The sequence below is a fragment of the Oenanthe melanoleuca genome, chromosome 26 (genome assembly GCF_029582105.1).
Source record: "Oenanthe melanoleuca isolate GR-GAL-2019-014 chromosome 26, OMel1.0, whole genome shotgun sequence".
Classification (NCBI taxonomy): domain Eukaryota; kingdom Metazoa; phylum Chordata; class Aves; order Passeriformes; family Muscicapidae; genus Oenanthe; species Oenanthe melanoleuca.
In genome coordinates, this window is record NC_079359.1 from 5,769,663 (window position 1) to 5,791,498 (window position 21,836).

Sequence of the window (21,836 nt, forward strand, 5' to 3'; positions counted from 1 at the left end):
ACAGTGCCAGCACAGGGCACCACACTGGGGCTCCTGGACACACCATGGCTGAGACTGCCCAGGTGCCACTGCCCACCTGGGCACTCCTGGGGTCATGTCCAGCCTCTGTCACCAGCACTCCCAGATCCCTTCCCAGTTTTCCAGCCACTCTTCCCCCAGCCTGGCCCGTTCCATGGGGCTGTTGTGACCCAAGGGCAGGACCTGGCACCTGGCCTGGTTGACCCTCCCAGCGCTGGCCATGGATCCAGCCTGCCCAGAGCCCTCCACAAGACCCACATCCTACCCAAGCTGGTGCCTTCTGCCAAGTGACTGGGAGTGCCTCAGTCCCCTCACCCAGACCATCCCAAAAGACATGCCCAGGACTGTCCCAACACCAAACCAGGGACAGTGTGACCTGCTCAGCTCTGTACCAGCTTCAAATCCACCCCCTCCAGGGAACTCAGCTGGGCACAGCCAACACAACGAATTAGTGGCAGAGCTAATTAATAAAATGAGCCTGGACTCACCAGGGCAATCCAGAGGACAATATACTCATCAATAAAGCTGTTAAAATATTGGTCAAGGAACAGCAATGCTGGCCCTATGAATGCTGTGTCATACAGATACATCTCACTCTTGGTCATGTGAGCAACCTGCAGTAAAAATAAAAAAAAAAGGGAAGTTTAAGAAATAAGCATATGCCAGTTGAGGCAGACTGATTTCAGAATACACAGAGCCAAAACCATACAGTTCAAGCCATATTACTGCAAAACATCCAATATTCAAGTGGCAGCAACAATATTGTTTGAACCACGGTGCTCCACAGTTACAGAGACTAGAGCAGAGAATGTAGCACAGGAAAAAAAATAACAAGTTTTCCAGCTCACCTCCTCCTCCTGCCAGAAACCAAACAGTGAAATGGAAGCACACTAGTAGATTTTAAAGCTGAGCCTGGAAACAAAAACTCACAGCTGCTGGAGCTTCAAAAGTCAAGGACACTTGCTGTTCCTCTCTCTCCACCTCTTTTTCTCCCATTCCATAAGGATCACTTCTCTCTGGTTACAATCTGATGAACATTTTTGGTGTTCAAGTGTGCCCTTCCCACTCCCTACATGCACAGAACCCATCCCACACTGCACCCTCACTGCACAGCAAGGCTGGAATGGGACTGAGCACCCCAGCAGGTGTGGTAAGAAAGAAACTCTTCTTCCACTGTGAGTTTAAACTCTTCCTCCACTGTGAATTTAAACTCTTCCACTGTGAGTTAAGTCCAGCACTGACCCAGCTCTCAGCAGCCCAACAGAGGCCTGCAGGACTGATAGAGGTCTGAGGCAGGAGCTGTTTGACCCTCCTTCATTGACACCTCCGCCCTTGGACAAACCTGCTAATTTTAATCCCTATTTTCCTCCAATTCTTCAGGCTAAACCCTCAGCAAGTACTGCAAACCTCAGCAGCTCCATCACCTCCTATTGCACCTGAGGGGACTGCAGCCAGCTCTGCTCCAGCCCAACCCTTCACACATGTGCACAAATACTCTGCAGCAGTGTGAATTAAACAGCTCTGAGCTGTCCTGGTGCTGCCTGTGCAACCACAGCATCAACTCCAAATTCCACTGCCCTTTCCAACAGAACAAGCTCTGCTGCACCTCCAGGCCACTCAGAGCAAAGCACAAATATCTCCTCAGGCACAAACAAGTGCCAGTTACTCAGTGGAACACCCAGAGAGCTCCATAATCCATAGAAAGTTCTCCTGCAGCAGGACTTGGAAAGGTTCTGGTGCACTCACCACCAGTTTATTCGTGATCTTGGCAGACACAAAGCCAAAAGTCAGGATGTAGAGGCAGGGGTGCCTCTCAAAGAGCTGCACAGCAGATTTCTTGTAGATCATTGCAGCCAAGGCAATCACTGAGCCAATGTGGAGAAAAGGTGAGAGGACACTGGTTCCCTATGGCGAGATCAAAGCATGAGGTTAATAAAACATGCACATTGCAAAGAAACCTCAGCCCCTCACGTGGCATGCAATGAGGGGTTAAAAATAAAATCACATTAGAAACATCTTTCCGAATGCTGGTGCTAAAAGGAAACAAAAAGTGGTGAAACCTGAGCATGCAGCAGCTGACAATGTGGTGGAAACTTTCTGGTGCTGGAGAAAAAAGTCAGATTTTAGGCAGCAAGAACACTGCAACAGAAGGTGTTGTGCAGACACCTCCACTTGTTCTTTTACATTGGTAATATAAATAATACAGATCTTTCAGAAGGATCAAACACAGAATCTTCTTGAAAAATTTTCTCCTGAATGGATTTTTGCATGGGATTTTTCTATGAACTCTTCAGTGAGGGGTGTATAACTTGGTTTATCTCATTAATTCAAAAACAAATATCAAAGTACAATGAGTACTTTTAATCAAAAATTTTAAAACTTTTACTCCTAAATCTACTCTTCTTACACACACAATATTAACTTGTTTTGCCTAAGCCAGCAAGGAGCTGAAGGGGAATATTTCCCATGGAGGAGGGATTATGTTAAATACAAACTGTGGCTGAAGAGCCTCAGTGCTGAGGAGGAACTGGCAGCCCAAGGTACTCACTGCTATAGTGGATCCATTTTTGCCAACTCCACCCGTGAAGATCACACCAAAGTAGTTTGTACAGGAGAATATGGTTCCTGCCACAGTACAAAGAGCTGGGAATATTTTCACCTGAATATTCAGTACTGGAATCTTAATGGAAGAGAAACAAGAGGTTAAAATATGCATAAACTCAAATTTGGGTTAATATTTCAGGTGCACTCAAACACTCCACTTTCCAACACAACATTTGCTCTTCTCTCTCTCTGCTATGCAGAGATGGACATTTCTACAGAGAAAAATGTATTTTCCAAAAATCCTTCCATGAAACTTCCCAGAAAGCCAGACTTATGTTCAGTTACCAGAGAAGAGATACCAAAAGCAGAGAAATGGACAGAATCCAAGAACTTGCTCTAAATCGTCCCAGGGAAGAGAATCATCACCTTTCCTGAAGCTGCAGCAGAACAAGGACCACTTGGGATGGTCAGATAAACCCTCTCAAGCACTGGATGTGATCTTCTGTGCAAGGCAAGGCAAGCAAAGAGACCAGACCAGTCAGATCAGAGCCAGTGGCCCAGCAGAGGAAGGATGAGGTTGCTAAAGAAGGGGAGAACAGCACAGGCAGTTTTGAAAGTTTCCTTCGTTTTTTAACAGTCATGTTTCAAGCAGAACAGGAAAAACTAGAAATGAAGAACAGCCCAAAGTAAACCACAGGAAATATATTATGGAAGCAAGTGTTTAGAGATAACACCCAAAACTTGCCAACTGTATTCAACTACTCAAAGCTCTTTACACAGGAACTGAAGTCATGGCACTAAACTGAATAAACCTTGGCTCCCCAGTGAGTCCAGTCAGGAACAAAAGCCCAAGGAGGACAAGTTGCTTCTATTTTCCTTTAATTACACTCTCAGAGTAGCCTTCAGCAGGTAAATCATGGAGTGTTATGAGTTGGAAGGGACCCATCAGAAGCATCCAGTCCAACCCCTGTTCCTACAGACACCCAACAATCCCACCCTGTGCCTGAGGGCATTGTCCAAACACTCCCAGAGCTTGAAGGTGATTCTTGAAGATCCCAAGTTTTCTATTCCATTCAACAACTCAATCTCTTGATCTTTCCAGGGCATGATTAAGAGGCAGAGGTGCTTTAACCCTTCATGCCTTGTTCAGCCCACTCCCAAACCCCACCCAGTTTCATGATACTCTAATATATTCCTCCCTTGCTAAGGCTGCCCTGCTGAGGCAAAAAAAGGCATTTCCTAGAAGATTGTAGAGGAGGAATAAAGACAAATAAAGAGAAGGCTTTAACTGCCAGACTGGAGCACTACTTGTAATCATTCATTAACGTCAGGAGCTCTTCTAAAAGCAGGTACCTGTGCTGGCCTCTGCCTCAGAACTGATACTTTGGTATTGAAAGAAGGAGGTGGATTGACTTTTACAAGCAAAAGGAAACTAGCAAACTCCCATCACAGGAGTCAAAAGACATTCAGGTTGACAATTCCCCGAGACAAAGGGAGTTGGCTGGGGAAAACTCCCCACTAGAACACTGGAGAAGGATGCTCAGGGAGACAAGGCCACACTGCTGTAACATCCAGTTTGGCAAGTTTTGAGTTCTTAACACCCTCCTTTTGGCCTCCACAGCAGCTTCATCAGTGTAAAACATGCCTGAAGAAAAAATTAGTAAAAACCAGCCACATACAGAAATTTAGCAGAGGAAAGCCAGGAGTGGATTAAAAAGTCAGCACCTGCTGAGTTTCTCCATGTACAAAATGGGAACAACAAAGCCAAAAGTGGGAAGCAGCAAAACCAAGCAAATATCAGATTACTTTCAGTTTTTCCCTCTGAGTAGAGGGAGGGAGGGAAATGTTCCTACAAAGTGGCACTGCAGCCCCTGAATTTAACTCAGACACTGAAGACTGGCCAGGCTGCCCTGTCTGGTGTTCCATGGATCACTGCAGGCCCTGCAATTATTCTGCCCATGGCAGGGGGTGGGACTGAATGAGCTTTAAGATCCATTGCAAACCAAACCATTCCAGATTTTGTTGGGGAGCAGCCCAGGCCTGGCAGTAACCAAGTGGCAGCAGGCAATGGACAGTCAGAAGTCGTTGCCAGAGATGGCATTAAAGCATGTCTGGGATATTTTGCCAGAAAATTACTCCCAGGATTCCAGAGTACATTCCATCAGTTTTATGAAGAATGAATTGGGATTAAAAATAAATAAATAAATAAATAAATAAAAAGGCTGATGGAAGCAGCAGGGAGGAGCATGCAGGAGACCACAGGGAGCCACCTCCTGCAGGAGCTGCTCCTGTCACCAACCCCACAAACAGCACGGCCAGCTGGGACCCTGGAGCCCTTCCCACAGGGCTGGTCCCAGCTGGAGCTGGAGCTGTCACATCTGCCAGGAGCAGCTTCCTGAACTCCAGCTTCACATTCCCAGAGTGTCTGTGCTTCTTCCTACTCCAGACCCTGTGAAAGAAAACTCCAGCACGTGCAGCACTTTCTGTGCTCCAAGCAGGAAAATCAAATACACCACCTATGAAATGAGTCACCCCAAGCTTCCTTGCTTTACTTGCATGTCCCAGATGGTCCAAGCTGGAGCCACACTCAGCATCCCACAGGAATTACCCAGCTCCAGGAGAGCAGCATGGAACAGCTTTGAAGGGAATTTACACTGCAGAAGGGAGGGAGCCACGGCAGGCACACACAGTTTCATGGAATAAAGGAAAGGCAATGAAAGCAACAATTGCCAAAACCCACAACTCTGCATTTCACCTGTTCAGAGCATTTTGCTTTTCCCATGAAAAGTGGAATGTTTGAGTACACAACCACATTTACTCTATATTTCCCCCAAACAGAAGCAAATAAAAAATACCAAACCACCAATTTTGCAGTCACATCAAGTATTAAAGGATTAGAGAGGGCTGGGTGAGAAGAGGTTGTGTGATTTATCTTGCTCTGCAAGCAGTAAATAACATTTATCTCTAAATGAACACAAAATCTCACTCATTGAATTAAACAGGATTGTCATGGGAGACCTGATTAAGGCTGTTCTCTGGAGAAACGTTCCATTAAATCAACCAAAATAGTTTAGTATTTTTGGGAGCTTAGGCAAATGCTGCTGCAACCCAGAACTTCTGGCAGATCTCAAGATTTTGCTGAAAAGAGTTGTTTAAAAGGCTATTTTAGAGTTATTTTAGCTATTTAATAACAAGAGACCCATTTCTAAGCTCACAAAAACATCACTGAATTGTGCCAGAGGTTTCTGTAGCAGCATTTCCCACCCTCCCCCCCTTTTTTTAAGGAAACTGAGAAGGGGAATTGAGAAATTTTCTTGGTAACACAGAATATTAAATTATAGCTGCATGGAGATTCTGGCCACACTAATATTGCTGGAAAACCTGGCACCAGTAAGGTGATGTATGGCCTCATTTTTATTTTCTGATCAGTCCTATCTACCCTCCTTCCTTTAGATGGTATTTACTTTGCATGTATAGAATTAATTAAGGGCTTTGGAGTTTTAAGCCTGAAAGCACAAGCAGCAAAACCAATGGTCACAATTAGGGCCATTCTCATTTGGGATCCTCTCCACATACTCTGGGTTCATTGCTCCCATTACATAGAGCAGTTTAGAATTCATCCATTTGGGGTGGAGCTTTTCAGGGACTTTTGACCATCTCTTGGTTCTACTGAAATCAAGATTTCTTTCTCCTTAAGAATTGCATTTAACAAATACAGAGAGAAGATCAATAACCAGGAAGGAAAACCTTCCAGAAAATCAATGCTTTGAATTTTATTTCCATATAAATTTATATATTTTTAATTTATATATGCACATACCTGCTTTTCTGTGGACAATGCCATTTTGATAGCTCAATGTGGCTTCAGTAATACTTACTATTGTAATATTATTATTATTATTATTATCATTAAACTGTTAGCTGACATGACCTGGTGAGCCTGTATCAACATATCTATATTATATATAGATATATACATAGATATAGATATAAATAGATATAAATATATATAGATATAGATAAATAAAGTATCTGCACCCAGGCTGTGCCAGCAGCTCATTTACTCATCTGAGTTGAAAAGGAAAAACCTGGGGGTTTCCCCCTTAGACAAATCAAGAGCCATCAGCCACATTCAGGCCAAATTATCTACTGATGGTTCCCAACTGCTTCCCAGGAGTTCCCCCAAATCTTCATCCCAGTTTAATATTCCTCCACTGTCTGTTGCATGGAATTCATTCAGGTTTTGGCCAGGATTTCACCAAAGTTTTAAGTTCCTGCAATGTTTCACAGTTTTTACCTGCATGCACAGGGTATAAAATAACCTTGTTTAACTTGTCTTACAGCCAGGATCCACATTAATTCTGTGAGATCTGAATTCAAACATCTGTTTCCATTTATAAGGACAAGTGAAACCTTCCTGCAGAAGTGAAACTGTCTCAAGATGTGCAGGAGTCCTTCAGTAACCATGGGATTATATCAAAGGATAAGATAAAAATATGAGCAAAATTACCAGAGATTGCCAAAAAGGTGGTCCTCCAATCACTGCCAGTAAATGCATGATTATTATGAAGATTTGTACTTCAGTCACATCAATTCTGATTATGTACAAAAAGCCAAAAAAAAAGCAGAATTATTCAAAGCAATTTCAAGTCAGTTATTTGCAAGCTCAGCGGCGCAACTCTGTCATGCACAGCACAAACACCCCAAAAGGCTGGAAAGGAGCAAAACTCACAAATCATTCAGAAGGCAAAAATGTATTTAGTTTCAGTGTTTAAATTTAGAGCAATGTTGTGCTATAATTTTGTTTTACTTCACAGTGCAATAGCAGAAATCCATTTTATCAACTGAAACATTGGAACTCTTCACTGCCCCATGGCAGCTGCACTAATAAATATTCAGTTTTTACCTTGTCCACCAAAAAAAAATTAGTACAGATGTTAAAATTCTAAAAATGTATTTCTAACCCCTATGATATTCCCTGCCCTATCTTAATATGAACATTCTCAACAGCACCAAGCTTCAAGAAGAAACACAAATCCCTAAAGGGTTGATGGAAATGCTACAGTGGAAGCAAAAAGAGAAACCACTCCTGGTTCCAGCAGAACCAGGATGTGCTACAAGACAGAATGGGAGAAAACAGGGCTTTAAGGCTTTGTTTTAAGGAGCATGTAAAAGTCTTGGAGATAGAAAGAGGGAAACACAGGTGGACAAATGAATGCCAGAAATAGGAGTGTATAAAAATACAAGTAAAATGAAGAGGATGAACTTGCTGGTGTGAAATACATGTGGGGTGTACATACACTCTATATGTTATAAATAGGCATACACATCTTATACATCTATATATATGCACAGATATATATTATATATATAAAAATGTTATACATAATATATCTATTATAGCCATATAATAGTATCTTGTCCTGAAGTGCTGTATCAAATACAATCCTTTAAGTCAGTTTGAAACATTTCTGGCTTATCCTTATTTCCAATTAGGAGGTTCTACTTAAAAGCCTCAAAATCACTTCCTGCACACACAGGCTTTGCTGTGACTAAACCCTGCAGATATCACCTGCACAGGGAAGGAGCACTGTGGGGTGGGCTTGCCTCTCTCTGCCTTGAATGAGCTACAAGCTCATGGAACTGATGTTAATGTCAGCTCAGTGTTTCTGTTTGGGAGTGGAAGCTCTCACTTCAGGATCTCCAGTCTGGGCAGCAGCAGAGCCATACAAGGGAAATTCCAAGGCTGCACCTAAATCCCATGGCAGAGGCTGGAATGAGATGAGTTTGAAGGTCCTTCCCAACCCAACCCATTCCATGATTCTCAGCCTTGTCAATTTGCTTTTCACTACACAAAACTGGAGATGGGACACCACAGTGTTTTTTGGAGCCTCCAACATCCAATTTGCTCAACAACAATCCTGCAAGGCAATCACAACTGGCTGGGGGAAAAGCTGACTTCCACTGAGGAAAGAATGTTCTAGAAGATCTGTTTTCAGTCCTGATACAAACAAATAGAGTCACTGAGGTACCTTGCAAGAAAAAAATTAAAATGCTCAGCAGAGATACACAAACCAACTGATTTAATGCAAACTGCTTGCTCACAGCCCTTGGAGTCAGGATGGAAATGTGTTCTCAGTGTGCCCAGCCAAGGAAGGGCTGGAGCAGCTCCATTCCAGGAGCACAGGAATGTCTTTGAGCCCATTTCACTACTTCTGCCAATCACCTAAAGAACAGAAAGAAACTGAGAAAGTTCACAGAAACAGTGACTAATAACTCAGGGAGGTAACTCCAATTACAGCTTTCCTTGGATAGGAAACCAGATTTCTTTTGGCAGCAGCAATCTTATGCAGAAAAAAGCAATGTTGTGGATGGAAACCCAAGTTATTCTGCCAGACAAACCACTGCACAAGGCTGAGAGCCCAACAAATACATGGGAGCAGAGCCTGGATTGACTTTAGGGAGACAGTTTTATCTTTACACAGCCTTGGCACAACCTTTACCCCCTTGCCCAGGGCTCTGCCCTTCCAACTCAAACAGAAACAGCATCAGGCAGTCAAGAGTATTTGTTAAAAACTCCTCCCTGACTGGCAGTAACAATTTCCTATTACAGAACAAATATGAGTCTTAAATTCAGTTCCACCTTAATATTCTAGATTTTTAATACCAAATGGCTCCTTAAAACAGAAGACAAAAGCATTAAGACCTACTGAGGAGAAACTAAACACGAAACTGTCACTTAAAGAAAGCATGAAATCTTAATCCCAAGGAGGGAAAAGAGCTGGGAACACCCCATGCTCATTAAAAGCACTGTAAGATGACTTAAAATGATAGGCTTGGCATCAGTAAAGCACATGCCTGATGTCTGAATTATTTAGTGAATTTTTTTCCCAGGATGTTAAGTGGCCTCTAGACAGAAATCCACAGGCAGCTCCTCAAAGCTGGACCACAGAGGGAAGAAACAACTGGAAGCCCAAGGTGGTGAAAGAGACACACACTGCTCCCCTCTGGGTTTAACTTGAATTCAAGGCAACCACAGCATGAACCAGGATGCAGCTACATGGAGCAATCATCCCAAGTTCCTTCAAGTCTGACCACTTCTTCCCCCAAAACATCTGCTCAGCCCCACTTTCTCTCCCATGCCAGCACCACCGGCCATCAGTGGGGCCAGGAGACTGGCTTGGCTAAAACAATTCGCCAAAGAAGAAATTCTTGTGCCAGTTCCCAGCCCATCAGCTCCCCTGGTGGTTTTTTTGTTATCCTGGGAGCCCTGAGGAGGGGAAGGGAAGATCTGCTCAGCCCCTGGGAGCCACACAACCCAACTGAGCCAGTGGGACTCAGCAGCTCCAGACTGGGGGAGGAATAAATGGGAATGACAGACAGGTGGATCGCTACCAGCCTTCATAAAAGTCCTAAACAGCCCCTAAAATGAAAAAAATAAAAATTAAAAAAAGTGAAAGAATGCCATTATAAACCAAAGCAACAATGGTTTTGTCAAGGGAGAACTCAGCACTGCCTGGAAAGCACAAATGCCTCAGGGGATCCAGAGGACATTCTTACACCTAAATCATTAACTTCAACTTTTTCAATGGCTCCAGGTAAAATGAGCTGGCAATCAAAAAAAATCCATAAATTGTCTCAGTCACCACAGTGTTTTTAAACTCTTGGCAGAGCTGGGAAGTACCTAATAAATGGGATGGCAAAAGCAGGGCTGCAGGAAAGCACTTGCTCCATTTGGATGGAGACTGACCAGTCCCTTCCTTTTTGAGGGAAAATTCATGCAACTTGCTTTAGTGGATGGGGAATTAATTCACAAAGTAGGCTGAAAATCTTCCTGTTTAGATATGATGTCATTAGTACCATATTTTATTCTACATCAAGTTCCACTGCATATTCAAGTGACTCTCCCATGATAAACATTAGAGAAAACACAATTTTGGAGTAATAGATCATTTATCAAAATTATTGTAAAAAAACATAAGGGGAAAAAAAGCAGAAAATGGGGAAAGGCCTTTCTTCCTGCAGACTGCCTCATTTAATTACTATAATCACAATTACATACAAGCAGGTACCCCACACAGAGCTGTAAGAAAGCAAAACCATTTCAAAGCAAGAAGGGAATGAGCCAGTTCAAAGATTCTATTTTCAACTTGTGTTTGTATTTATTTACTCATTTAAATACTACAGTGGAAATCTGAAGAAAAAACAAATGGGAAGAGCAAGCAGCGTGAATTCTGCAAGAGGTTCTTAAAGCCTCTGAATACTGGGATATTTTTATTTAGTGGGTTATTTTCAGGCATCACTGGAGCCCACACTTCCCCCAGCCTGACAGCTTTGCTGCCTGATGTTTCCTGACAACTGAGTTGTGTCAGCACTGCCCAGACACTGACACTGTGCACATTGTGTGGAGGATCATTAAGCCCCCAGAAATGAAGAAAATGAAACAAACCCTTTTCCCAAGCCAGTCCCACACTACAATAGATGGACGGAAAGTTATTGTACAAGTTCAGTGGACAAGTTCTAAAAATCTCTTCTTCAAATAAACCAGGGGCTTTTTCATCTTCTGTAAAATAAACAGAAGACCCTGAATTGAGGTTTGAGATCAGCAGGAACATCCAGGTGAAGAACAAGAACAAAGAGCTGATGCTGACAACAGAGGAAAAAGCCAGACTCAGTATTTAACACACCAAAATGCCCAGACAGAACATCCAAAGACAAGGCTGGGAGAACACTCACAATAATCAGAGAAGTACTGATTCTGCAGCAAAGTGATGTTAGGGAAGAATAACAACCAGCAAAGATGTAGAAGGCAGGGACAGGGTGAGGAAATGTCAGCACTGCACTGGGGGTAAACCATGGGCTGAAAACCAGAACACCCAAGGATTTAATTCAAATGAAGTCAGGGAAGCATAAAAGTTGTGAGTTTTTAAAGGCACATTTCAGCCCTCACTCCCTCTCTGCCTAATTTCACAAGACAGGAGAATTCCTGCAGAGCTCCCAGGGGCAGCTCAGTTCCTGTGGTGACACTGCCATCCATGGATGCTCCTGCACACACTGCAGTGCTCTCCTCCACTGATTCTCCTTTCCCTGCTGTGACAAACTGAAATGCAGATTATTTGCCAGTCTTCTAACTTGTACAGTCTGCCCAAATAAGAGAAGAACCTCACCCAGGGGTTGGAATGGGATGAGCTTTAAGGTCCCTCTAAACCAAATCATCCTGGGATTCTGTGAAAACGCCCTGCCTGGCTCATCCCCTCAGCCCCCTGCCCAGCTGGCTGTAAAACCAGTATCACCAGTATCTCCTGGAATGGCACAGGGACATGTCCAGCAGCTCCAGGTCCTCTGCACCTGCCCTTCTTCTCTCTCCCATCCCACAGCAAATTGTCCTACTCCACTTCAAACAAGTTCTTCTCATCACCCAATCTGAGTTATTTCCATCAGGGAATGATTTCAGATTGAGTGTTCCAGAACTATGTGATTGGGTAATTTTTTTCTACCCTAAGCAACTCCTTGGTCAGTTGAGCTGTTGGCATCACAGGCTAAAATCCTGATTTAAGCTCTTCCTTACTGTGGATTACTGCTTGCTAAATTACCATTTTCTGACACTATTTCCAGCCTTCCATAGACTATGAACAAAGTATTTTAAAAATTAAGACACTGATGTCACCTAACTCCCTTCAGAGCCACCCAGCTCCCAGGGTCAGCTGGAGACATGTCAGGATTTACCAGATTGCTGATGGGACTGCATCTAAAGCAGAGCCAGTAATTCATCTTCCTAAACAACCTTCTGAAAGCAGAGACTCTGCTGAGCTAACTAAAGAACTATTAGAAAATAATTAGCATTGACACAGGTTTAACAAAGGCTTTGTAAACCAACCACCAAAAAAATAACCTCACTACTGTTTAACATCTGAGGCAGTTCTAAGAAAGAGATCAAAAAGCTGTTCTTATATCTTCAAATATTTCAAGGAAAAGTCCAGGATAAAAATTTATTAATAATAATTATAATCTATGAGATATTTCAAGGAATCCAATTCATTTGCTTTTAATTATAACATATTATTAGGAGAGAAACTTACCCACATGCAATGTATTAGGAAAAAAAAAAGATGAAATAAGGAAGAGAAAACTGTTTCTAAGGGTAGCAACCTAGAGGGGAGAAGGATTTATTTAGCACAGATAAAAGGAAAAATATTTTGAAAATAAAGACAAGCTGGAAAGGAAGTTACTTCCTCATGAAGCTACAAGCACAGGGATCAAACTGCACAGCTTAAACCAGACATTTTTAACCAGACTTTTAAAGTTATTACACAAGACAGTTTCCTGAAAGAGCCAAGAATTTTTTTTTTTTTTGGTGGAAAGGTATTGAAATGGCAGCAACAAAATAAACTTTTAAAAAATTAGTTCCAACAACATTATTCTACACCTGCACTTAGAGCTGCTTCCACAGCCCTGCTTGGCTTTTAGGTGAAGCCAAAACTGTGATAAAAAGAAAAGTTTAAATCAAGCTCCGAATTCATATAAAATGTGATAATTTCGAAAAAATTTGTTTCCAGTTAAATCCAATTTTTCCTGCTCGTTGCAGTACTTTTCCTCATTGTGTTCCACATGGGAGCAGTGGTGCAGGGCCAGGAGGAGCAGTGCATGGCAGAGGTGCTCCCTGCTCAGCCCAGGCCAGCCAAGCGTTACCGTGCAGTTCCAGAGGGACGGCCCCAGCGTCCCCGTCAGGAGCTGGATGGCCACTGTGCAGAGCATGGACTCTGTCACATCAAATCTACAGGGGAGAGAAACAGTTCAGAACATTCTCCTCAGCACTCCTCTCACGGGGAGCCATTACAACATCTTCAGTCAGGCTAAAGGACAAAGTTTAGGTTGGGATGATTCAAAGGTCAGGGAAGGGATTAACAACAACAAAACTCAGGAGTCAATGAATTAACAAAACCATTCCAACCCACACAGTATCTGACACATTTAAATCTTCATTCAGAACTTCTGCAGTTCAGTTTTACCCTATCACTCCAACACATGAGGAAAAACAATCATTTGGTGTGTGCATGAGGGAATAAATGAAATTCCTTGCTCTGAGTCACACTGAATAAAATCCATAACCAAGCATAATTCAGGACTCTCATCTCCTGACCTCACGTTCGTGTCTGCAAATGACTCTGAATACATGAATTCCTTAGCTGAAGATACTCCTGCATGTTTCAGTGGAACAGAAATGCAGATTGTATTTCAGTTTGACACCTCTGAGGGAAAGGAAGAAGCTTCACCTCCCACCTCATGCAGCTCTTAGGCAAGTAATGCTCCAAGAAGCGAGTTCTGGACCCCTGCTCAGGGGCAATCACACTCCATTCTGTATATATTTATTTCTCACCCCTGACAGAAAGAGATGAAAAAATATGCTGGAGCCAACACAGCCAGAGAAACCACCCTTTCTCCTAATACAGTCACATAAACCTGCATTTTACCATAACTAAAAGATTTTTAAATGGGATCAAATTTTTAAAAATCAAACCATCTAGTTTAAAAAGACAGTAACTCAGCAGCAGGGTCAGCCAGAACACAGCTCCTGTTTACTGCTGTGCTTATCAGAGTGTGCTGGAGCAGACACTCTCCATGCCAAGGGATTAAAAATGGGCAGCCCAGAAAAGTCACTGTGGCCCCACTGCAGGGCTCAGGTGCAGTGATGATATGCAGACCTGACACAGGCCTGAAGCTCAGCCTGGTTTAATTATCACAGCACATAAAAATAAATAGCTGGGAGGGTAATAGTTGGTATTCTAGGGAATACAGGAAGAGAAAGCCCCATGCCCAAACCCCACAGCTACTTCTGTGCTTCACAACAGCTGCAGTTTCTATTCCTTTTTTCCCCATGTTATTTTAGGTGGTATTTGTAATTCAGACATAGATCCATTTTTTAAACATCATCTGGGAAGTTTAAGAAGGGGTATTGACCTTGGCATGTGCTTCACTCCATGGAGATGCTGGCACTGAGAACCCCAGTGCCTGCTCTGCTGGGAACCCTGTCAGGCTCCTAAGTCTGGAGCCAATTAACACACAGGGGATTAGTGCTGCATCCAGAATATTCCCTTGTCAGTGCTAATTTATTGAGTGTATTGCATGGGCAATTCTTAAAAGGTCCTGTTTGACTAAACAAGTCATTAGACAATTGAAAAGCCATCACTGGCTCAGGGTTCAGAGACAGCTGCAGCCAGCCCCTTCCTTGTGCTAACAGGGAACCCAAACTGAATTCAAATGGAGACATTTCCCTGAGAAAATGATCCAAGGACAACAGGAAACAGTCACTTACACTGGAGATGGCCCTGAAATCAAGTCAATCACTAGCAACACAGCTGATCTAGTACAGCTTTTCAAGGCTGTGTGGAACTATGGGGGAGGTTTATGCACCATCCTTCCCTTCCTCTCCCAACACAAAACTGTGAAAAAGTCACAAATCACAGCAGACAAGAGAAACACTCCTGCCTCAACAGAAAACTGAAGTTATGGGGCTGGGAAACTCACAGGGTTATCTATGAGTTAATGCTGTGCTCTGAAAAATGATGATTCTTCCATCTGTCTTGTCTGCAAGTGGGATTACTAAGGCTGGGCAGTGAACTGGGAATTTGAGTAGGAGACAATGGACTGTTTTCTTAAGGAAACAAGAGCAGCAAGAAAAGAGTGTCAACATCAGAACACCAGAGAAAGAAAGGCTGAGAGTCACATGCTAGAAATGCAAATGCTTAGTTATAAAGTTATTAGAGTTTTATCCTAACTCATTCCAACCCAGCAGTTTCACTTGGATGCAATGAACTACAACAGCATGAATAAAGCAAACTGTACAGAAAAAAATGAGAACATGAATTAGAATTATTTTCAGCACCAGGAAACTCATGTTGAGTGAAAAAATAATGCTAAAAGCAGGCCATACACCCCTTTCCTTGTTCTTACACACATCCAATATGTAAGTTCTTCCTTCTGTTCACAGAGGCACATACAAGTTGCACAGGTCAGGCAACAGCCATGTGCTTGTTATGTCACAGTTCATTATTTCACAGAGCAGTGAGAACTGCTCTGTGAAATAAGAACTACAAGGATTTATCAGAACAATCAGCAGCAGCATCTCCACACATGACCAATGGGACTGTGGCTAAAAATGCTGTTGAAGGGCTTGTGGGAGGGAAGAGGAGGAGGATGTGAAAACCACCCTTTTCCAGCTGCACAGGCTTCTGTGGTGCTGCCAGGGTGACTGAGGGAGCAGGAGGTGCAGGTTACCAAACCTCACACCCACCACAAACACACCACAACACGTCCTGCTTACAGGCACCCAACATCCAACACCCCCTGACATCAACAGAGGCTCTACTTAACCTCAGACTCTCCTCTGAAATAACCTGGGTGTAAAAGTTCTCCAACAAGTGTTGGAAAGTTTTAAGCCCTGCAATCACAGGGATTATTGCCTTATCTCAGAGTGGAGATCCTGAGGCTGTTCCCAGGAGCAAGAACTCAATGTGCTGAACTCTGATTTGGAAGGTTTCCATTGCTGTATTTCAGTATTTGTGTGTTGTCTATGTGAGATAAAACACCAACTCCTCCTCTGCTGAGGCTGAAGAGGAAGGTTGGCTTAGCTGCTTTCTGAAATCCAGCCCATTTCCTCACCTCTCCTTTGGATCTTACTGGCTGTACTGGTGACAGGGCTCAGAGGAACCAAGCCATTATCCCACAGGCTCTTGCACAGCTGCTCCAGAGTCACTGAACAGGAATGTTCCCCCAAATTCTCCAACTCTCCTCAAGAAAGGCTGCTTTGTTCAGGAGCCTGAATTCTTTTCCTTTCCCTGGGGATTATTATTCAAATAGCAAAGTAACCATTTTTAACTTTTCAGTTATATTAAAGGTGGTAAAAATGGCTTCTTCCTCTCATATTTATGCTATACCTCTGTGAGGCCTCCTTGGAAACTAATTTCGTTGTGTCTATATTTACACATATATACACAGCTATAATTCCTACCATCACCAACTTTTGGTGTTTTCATTAAAAAAGGTTGGAATAAACCAGATAATGCAGTAACTTGTAGGAGAAATGCTGGAGACCATGGTACAGCAGCACCCTCATGTCTCTGGATGGACCCATGAGTGTTCAGTGCCCACTGGGTTTTTTCAATACAATTCAGCACCTCCAACACTTGCACCAGAACTTTATTTGAGCAGTTTGTGTCTCCTGTCTCCCAAGAAAACACCCAGGTTGGACAAGGAGCAATGGCTTCCCACTGCCAGAGGGCAGGGTTAGATGGATATTGAGAAATTCTCTGTGAGGGAGGTGAGACCCTGGCACAGGTGCCCAGGGCAGCTGTGGCTGCCCCTGGATCCCTGGCAGTGCCCAAGGCCAGGTTGGACACTGGGGCTTGGGGCAGCTGGGACAGGGGAAGGTGTCCCTGCCATGGCAGGGGTGGCACTGGATGAGTTTAATGTCCCTTCCCATTCAACCAACTCCACGATGCTGTGATTCTGAGCTGTGCTGCAGAATCCAGCTCTGAGCCCCCTCTGGATGCAGACAGCCCTGCAGTCAGGCTGTGCTCTGCCCTTGAGCAGGGAAACACCCTGAGCCTGCACACACTCACTTCTCCTCCTGCACCTCCTGCGGGACAAGGACCACTGCTGAAGCCAGGTGGGACAGCCCAGAATGGGAAGAACCAGGCAAGCACACCTGGCTTCCAGATACTTCAGGTGCAAAATCCTGAAAGGGTTTTCCTGATGTTATCTCACATCTGCTTCCACAAGGACACGTGGAAGTCCATTGCAGCTTGTCAGTTCAATTTTTGGGATACACAGGAGAAAATTCTCTGTTTCCAAAGCAGAGGTGTCCCAGTGATGGCACAGCTGCCCCAGAACATGACTCAGCTCATCTTGTACTGCAGCACAGCAAATCCACCACCCAGACAAACCAGTTCCTGTGCTGGAAACCAGGTCAGGAGAACCAAGTAATTATTTGGGCTGTTTCAATATTAAGTGACTCTCTGCCATTCAAAATCACCTTTTTCTTTTTCAGATATGCTGAATGTTCCTGTTGTTCCATAAGATCATTCCCAGATCAGGTGTTTTAAGTAAACCTTCTGCACTTAACTCTATCCCTGCTGTTCCCTGCTGCCTTTGCACTGCTGAAATCATTACTGTGACTTTCCTGAAGCCTGCCCCACTTGCCTTGATACACTTCCTGCTTCTTCCTGGGGAATTTTTAAACAATACTGACCTCTAGCTATTATTTTAGCTGTTCAACCAACACCAGTTGCTTTTTGAAGAGTGCAGTGGTTCCCAGGATCTAATGGAATTATGTGATCATTTGAAGATGGAGACATATCACAGGACTTTATTGACTCAGCTGATTATTCTAAATCCTGAGCAGCACATGTACCCCCCACAGCTGTTAGGGAGAAGACAGAGAACCTACACAGCTGATGGATTCAGTAAATGGTCCAAATGAATAAAATTTTCCTCCTCCACCTGCAGAATCTCTAGGAATCTCAGAGAATGGATCCCATTTCCTGCTCCCTCAGGGGAACTGATCCTGCCCTGCAGCCTGACATGTTCTGCTCAGCCTCAGGGACTTCCCAAGGCAGGTGCAGTGACAGAATCATGGAATTGCTAAGTCTGGAAAAGGCCTCCAGCATCTGCAAGTGCAGCCTGACCTGAGCACAGAGTACCACACCCAGCTGTTCCTTGGGCAGGACAGGGACTCCAAACCTCCCTGGGCAGCCCTTTCCAGTGCCTGACCACCCCTTCCAGGAAGAAATTCCTCCTGGTGCCCACCCTGACCCTTCCCTGGTGCAGCTTGAGGCTATCTCCTCTTAGCCCATCCTGCTGGCAGCAGAACCTGACCCCCTCCTAGGCTGCCCCTCCTGTCAGGGGGTTGTGCAGAGCCACAAGGTCACCCCAGAGCCTCCTTTTCTCCAGGCTGAGCTCTCCCAGCTCCCTCAGCTGCTCCTGGTGCTCCAGCCCCTTCCCCATACACAAACCACACACTGTTCCACAAGCACACACTTTGTCTGACACACTCATTTCCCTGGTTTCTTTAAGATGGACTTTTCCAGCAAGACAGGTTGCTTCTATAACTGAATATTTCAGGCCCATGTGGAATGAGTGAAATACAATCTCCCCCTTTAGCACCCTCTGCTCTTCTTCAAGCCATTTGATTATCAAGTTCTCTCTGCATTGAAATACAATTTCTTGGACATATCTCATCACAAATAGAGTAAATGATGGCAGCTGTCTGCTCTTTCCTGCTGCTTCAGAATTAAGGCAAGTCAAAAAGACAGTCACACTTCCTAAAGCATCACTATTACACCCTCCCTCTGAGGATTTTTGAGTCATGACATGGGAAACAAACAGGAAAAAACTCCTGTGCACAAGGATCTTTTTGGCTCCCTTCAACAGCTGTCTCTGATCCCACTTATTCAGGATTAAGGATACCTAAGTCTGCGCACTGCAGTGAGTCTGAAAGGGTTGATAAAATACCCTTTTTTCAGTTTTACATCAGTGAAACAAAATCTTCATAAAAAGTGTTAAACAGTTGAGAATCTGTTAACTGGATAAACAGTCTCATGGTTTTTGCATTAAAATGAACATCAGCTTGTGACAGTCTATTAACCTTGTAACACAGAGCAGAAGAAGGAATGAGTATGTTTACAACACAGTGCAGTGTTATCTAAATTAATGATACACACATTTAGGCTTATTGCCTGTTTTGAATTTGAATTAGTTACATATTAATGGTCACCACATTCTTATAAGGCCACACAGAAAAATCTTATTTGCTGAAAAATGCCTCCAAAATACAGACAAAGGAATATCCCAGTGAACACCAGCACTGACTCAAACATGTCTCTGCAGCACAACAGCAGTTTGGGGAGGTTGATACTTCCATCTGTAAAGTCAAGCACATGTCAAGGTTGGGCTTTTGTTCTTTGATCAATAACCAGAAATCTTTGATTATCAGGGTCCTGTAAAGTTCAAAGGGAGCTAAAAGCATTCAGACCTTTGGTACAGCATGAAAGTGAGATTCCTAAAACAGAAACTATTTGAGAAACATGTCTTAGTTTAAAGATTTAAGTACCAGAATGGGAGAGTTTCAGTCAATCTGCTTCAGTGTAGCCAGAACTGGAACAGAAGTCTAGACTTCCCTCTTTTCATCCTCTAACAGACATTTAAAGCATCTTAAATTTTGGAGCAAAACCACAGAAGTTTCTCAAGAGCATCTGCATTATTGAAACAGTATCCTGCCAATAAAAGCTGGCCCAAGAAGATTGTACTTGTACTGTGTTAGCAGTATCTGGGCACCTATAGAATAGCAATTACAGACACTAAATAACAGTCTCTTAGACATCTGTATGTAGCTGTTGTAGAATTGTTTCAAAATCCCACAAACTAAGAGCAAATTTCAGTTTCCAAATAGAAAAAAAGAAATAAATTCTGCAGTGCATTTATTTGAAATGTGTTTGTTTACTCTATGAATGCAAACACAGACTAAATTCTCAACACGGAATACATTTATTTCCCCATTAAGGTTAGAGAATCCCACAGCTCACCAAGTTCTTGTGCTGCACCTCCCACCCAGCCTCATCCAGCAGGAAACAGGATTTCTGCTCCTGACCTTGGCATTGCAATTTTGGTTCAATTTATTTACAGAACCATAATCTGCACTAACCAAAAGGGATTCTGAACTTTAATTTGGAGACACAATGGCAATTAATACAGTATATTTTAAGAGTTATGGCTAATATTAACAAATAACTGCACATCACAATCAAGCAGTATCAAGACAGAATTTAATCAATGCTAAAGCCAGACTGCCACCATCTGACCAAAGCATTCCAGTCTTGTGATAAAACAGCAGGTATTTTCCATTACTTATTTAGCTTTACATCCCATTAAAAGTTGGAATTAGCTAACAGGCCAAAATGTTATTTTACCACTCCTACCATAAGCTAAGGGACATTCACTATTAATTACAGATCCAACATCTGCCAGAAGCTCCAAGTGTGTCGCTATGGGTAAACCCACTTTGGTAGTGCCCTGAGGGCGCTGTGGGCACACAGGGTGCAGTGAGAGCACAATTTCCCTTCCCTTTCCCTTCCCTTCCCCTGGCAGTACTCACATGCCGAAGCGCAGCGTCCCCGAGACGTACGTCTGCCAGTGCGCGCAGTAAAACATGAACGTCCCAGCAAAACAACAAAAGAACATCCAGTCAGGGTTGGTGCCCAGCTGCACAGCAATACAAGTTCCCAAAACCACAAAGACTGCAGGAGAAAATCAGTCACAGAGTGAAAAGGGTGGATGTGTGTAAGGATCCTCACCAGAAGCAAAGCTAACAACAGGGCCCAGAGGAGGGAAGATTACCCTGGCATGGTTATGTCACAGGCATCAGACAGTAACACTTCCACTTGAAAATATACAGGCTGCATAGCACAGATTTCAGTCCATATCAGTTATTAGAAGTCATCACTATTAAGGGTTTTTAAGTCCCCCACATTTTTATTCCCTGTGATGCCCAATCTCATTAAGGGACTTGAGTGATTTCTGCAGGCACAGCCTGCAGCACGTTTTAGGGTTTTCTCTTGCATTTGCCGGATATTTTCCCCTGTCTTCTGAATTTTTCTGATGCCATCAAGAAAATCAAAGGTCTGGATACATTCAGGATGTGTAACCTATTTAAGCTTCCCCCTCCTCCCTTTCCATGCACAATTCTGATACAGAATTCAAAAAATTTAAAGCCTAAGACCTTTAAAATTTAAGGAACCAGAAACACCCAATCAGGAGTTGGACTCGATCTTGTGGGACCTTCCAACTCAGGATATTCTATGATTTTACAATATTTTTTTTTGCAATGGGTTTAAGCTTCAAGCTGGCTCAATGAACTCCACCTACCCAGGAACTGACACCTGGATAATTCTAATCTTAAACTCTGACTTATAGAGGCCCACTGCTTAGGTTTAGACCTGTCTTGGTATCACTCTGTATCAAGTCAATATGAAATTACATAGCAGAGTATTCTGACAACTTTTCACAGAAAATATTTCAGAACCAAGCTAAAGCATCACAGAGAAGTGTTGGCTCAGGTTGAATTAGTCACATGCTTAGTTCTGTTTTCAATGTAATACAAGAGAAGCCATTCAGCTGATCCAGAGCACTGTTCTACGGAAAGAGAGGTGACTTTCTTGGTTGAAAGTGATACCAGTTGTCCTTTCTTCAGTAAAGGAGCTTTTTTTATGGTATTGCAGATT

The 21,836-nt window shown here is 43.3% G+C and overlaps 1 protein-coding gene across 14 annotated transcripts in view; it reads right to left on the reverse strand.

Moving 5' to 3' along the window:
• Positions 1–21,836, reverse strand: part of CEPT1 (choline/ethanolamine phosphotransferase 1) — a 30,508-nt gene that overhangs the window by 2,556 nt on the left and 6,116 nt on the right. For 8 of the 14 annotated variants that reach the window (XM_056511573.1, XM_056511566.1, XM_056511568.1 and 5 more), the window contains exons 4-8: positions 20,711–20,852; positions 13,252–13,336; positions 2,567–2,698; positions 1,765–1,923; positions 507–632 (exon numbers count right to left, since the gene is read on the reverse strand). In XM_056511573.1, the coding sequence (XP_056367548.1) occupies positions 507–632; positions 1,765–1,923; positions 2,567–2,698; positions 13,252–13,336; positions 20,711–20,852 (644 nt within the window). Of the gene's footprint in view, positions 1–506; positions 633–1,764; positions 1,924–2,566; positions 2,699–7,072; positions 7,158–13,251; positions 13,337–20,710; positions 20,853–21,836 lie in introns of all 14 variants that reach the window. The other 6 variants (XM_056511575.1, XM_056511577.1, XM_056511576.1 and 3 more) reach the window with 1 other exon arrangement.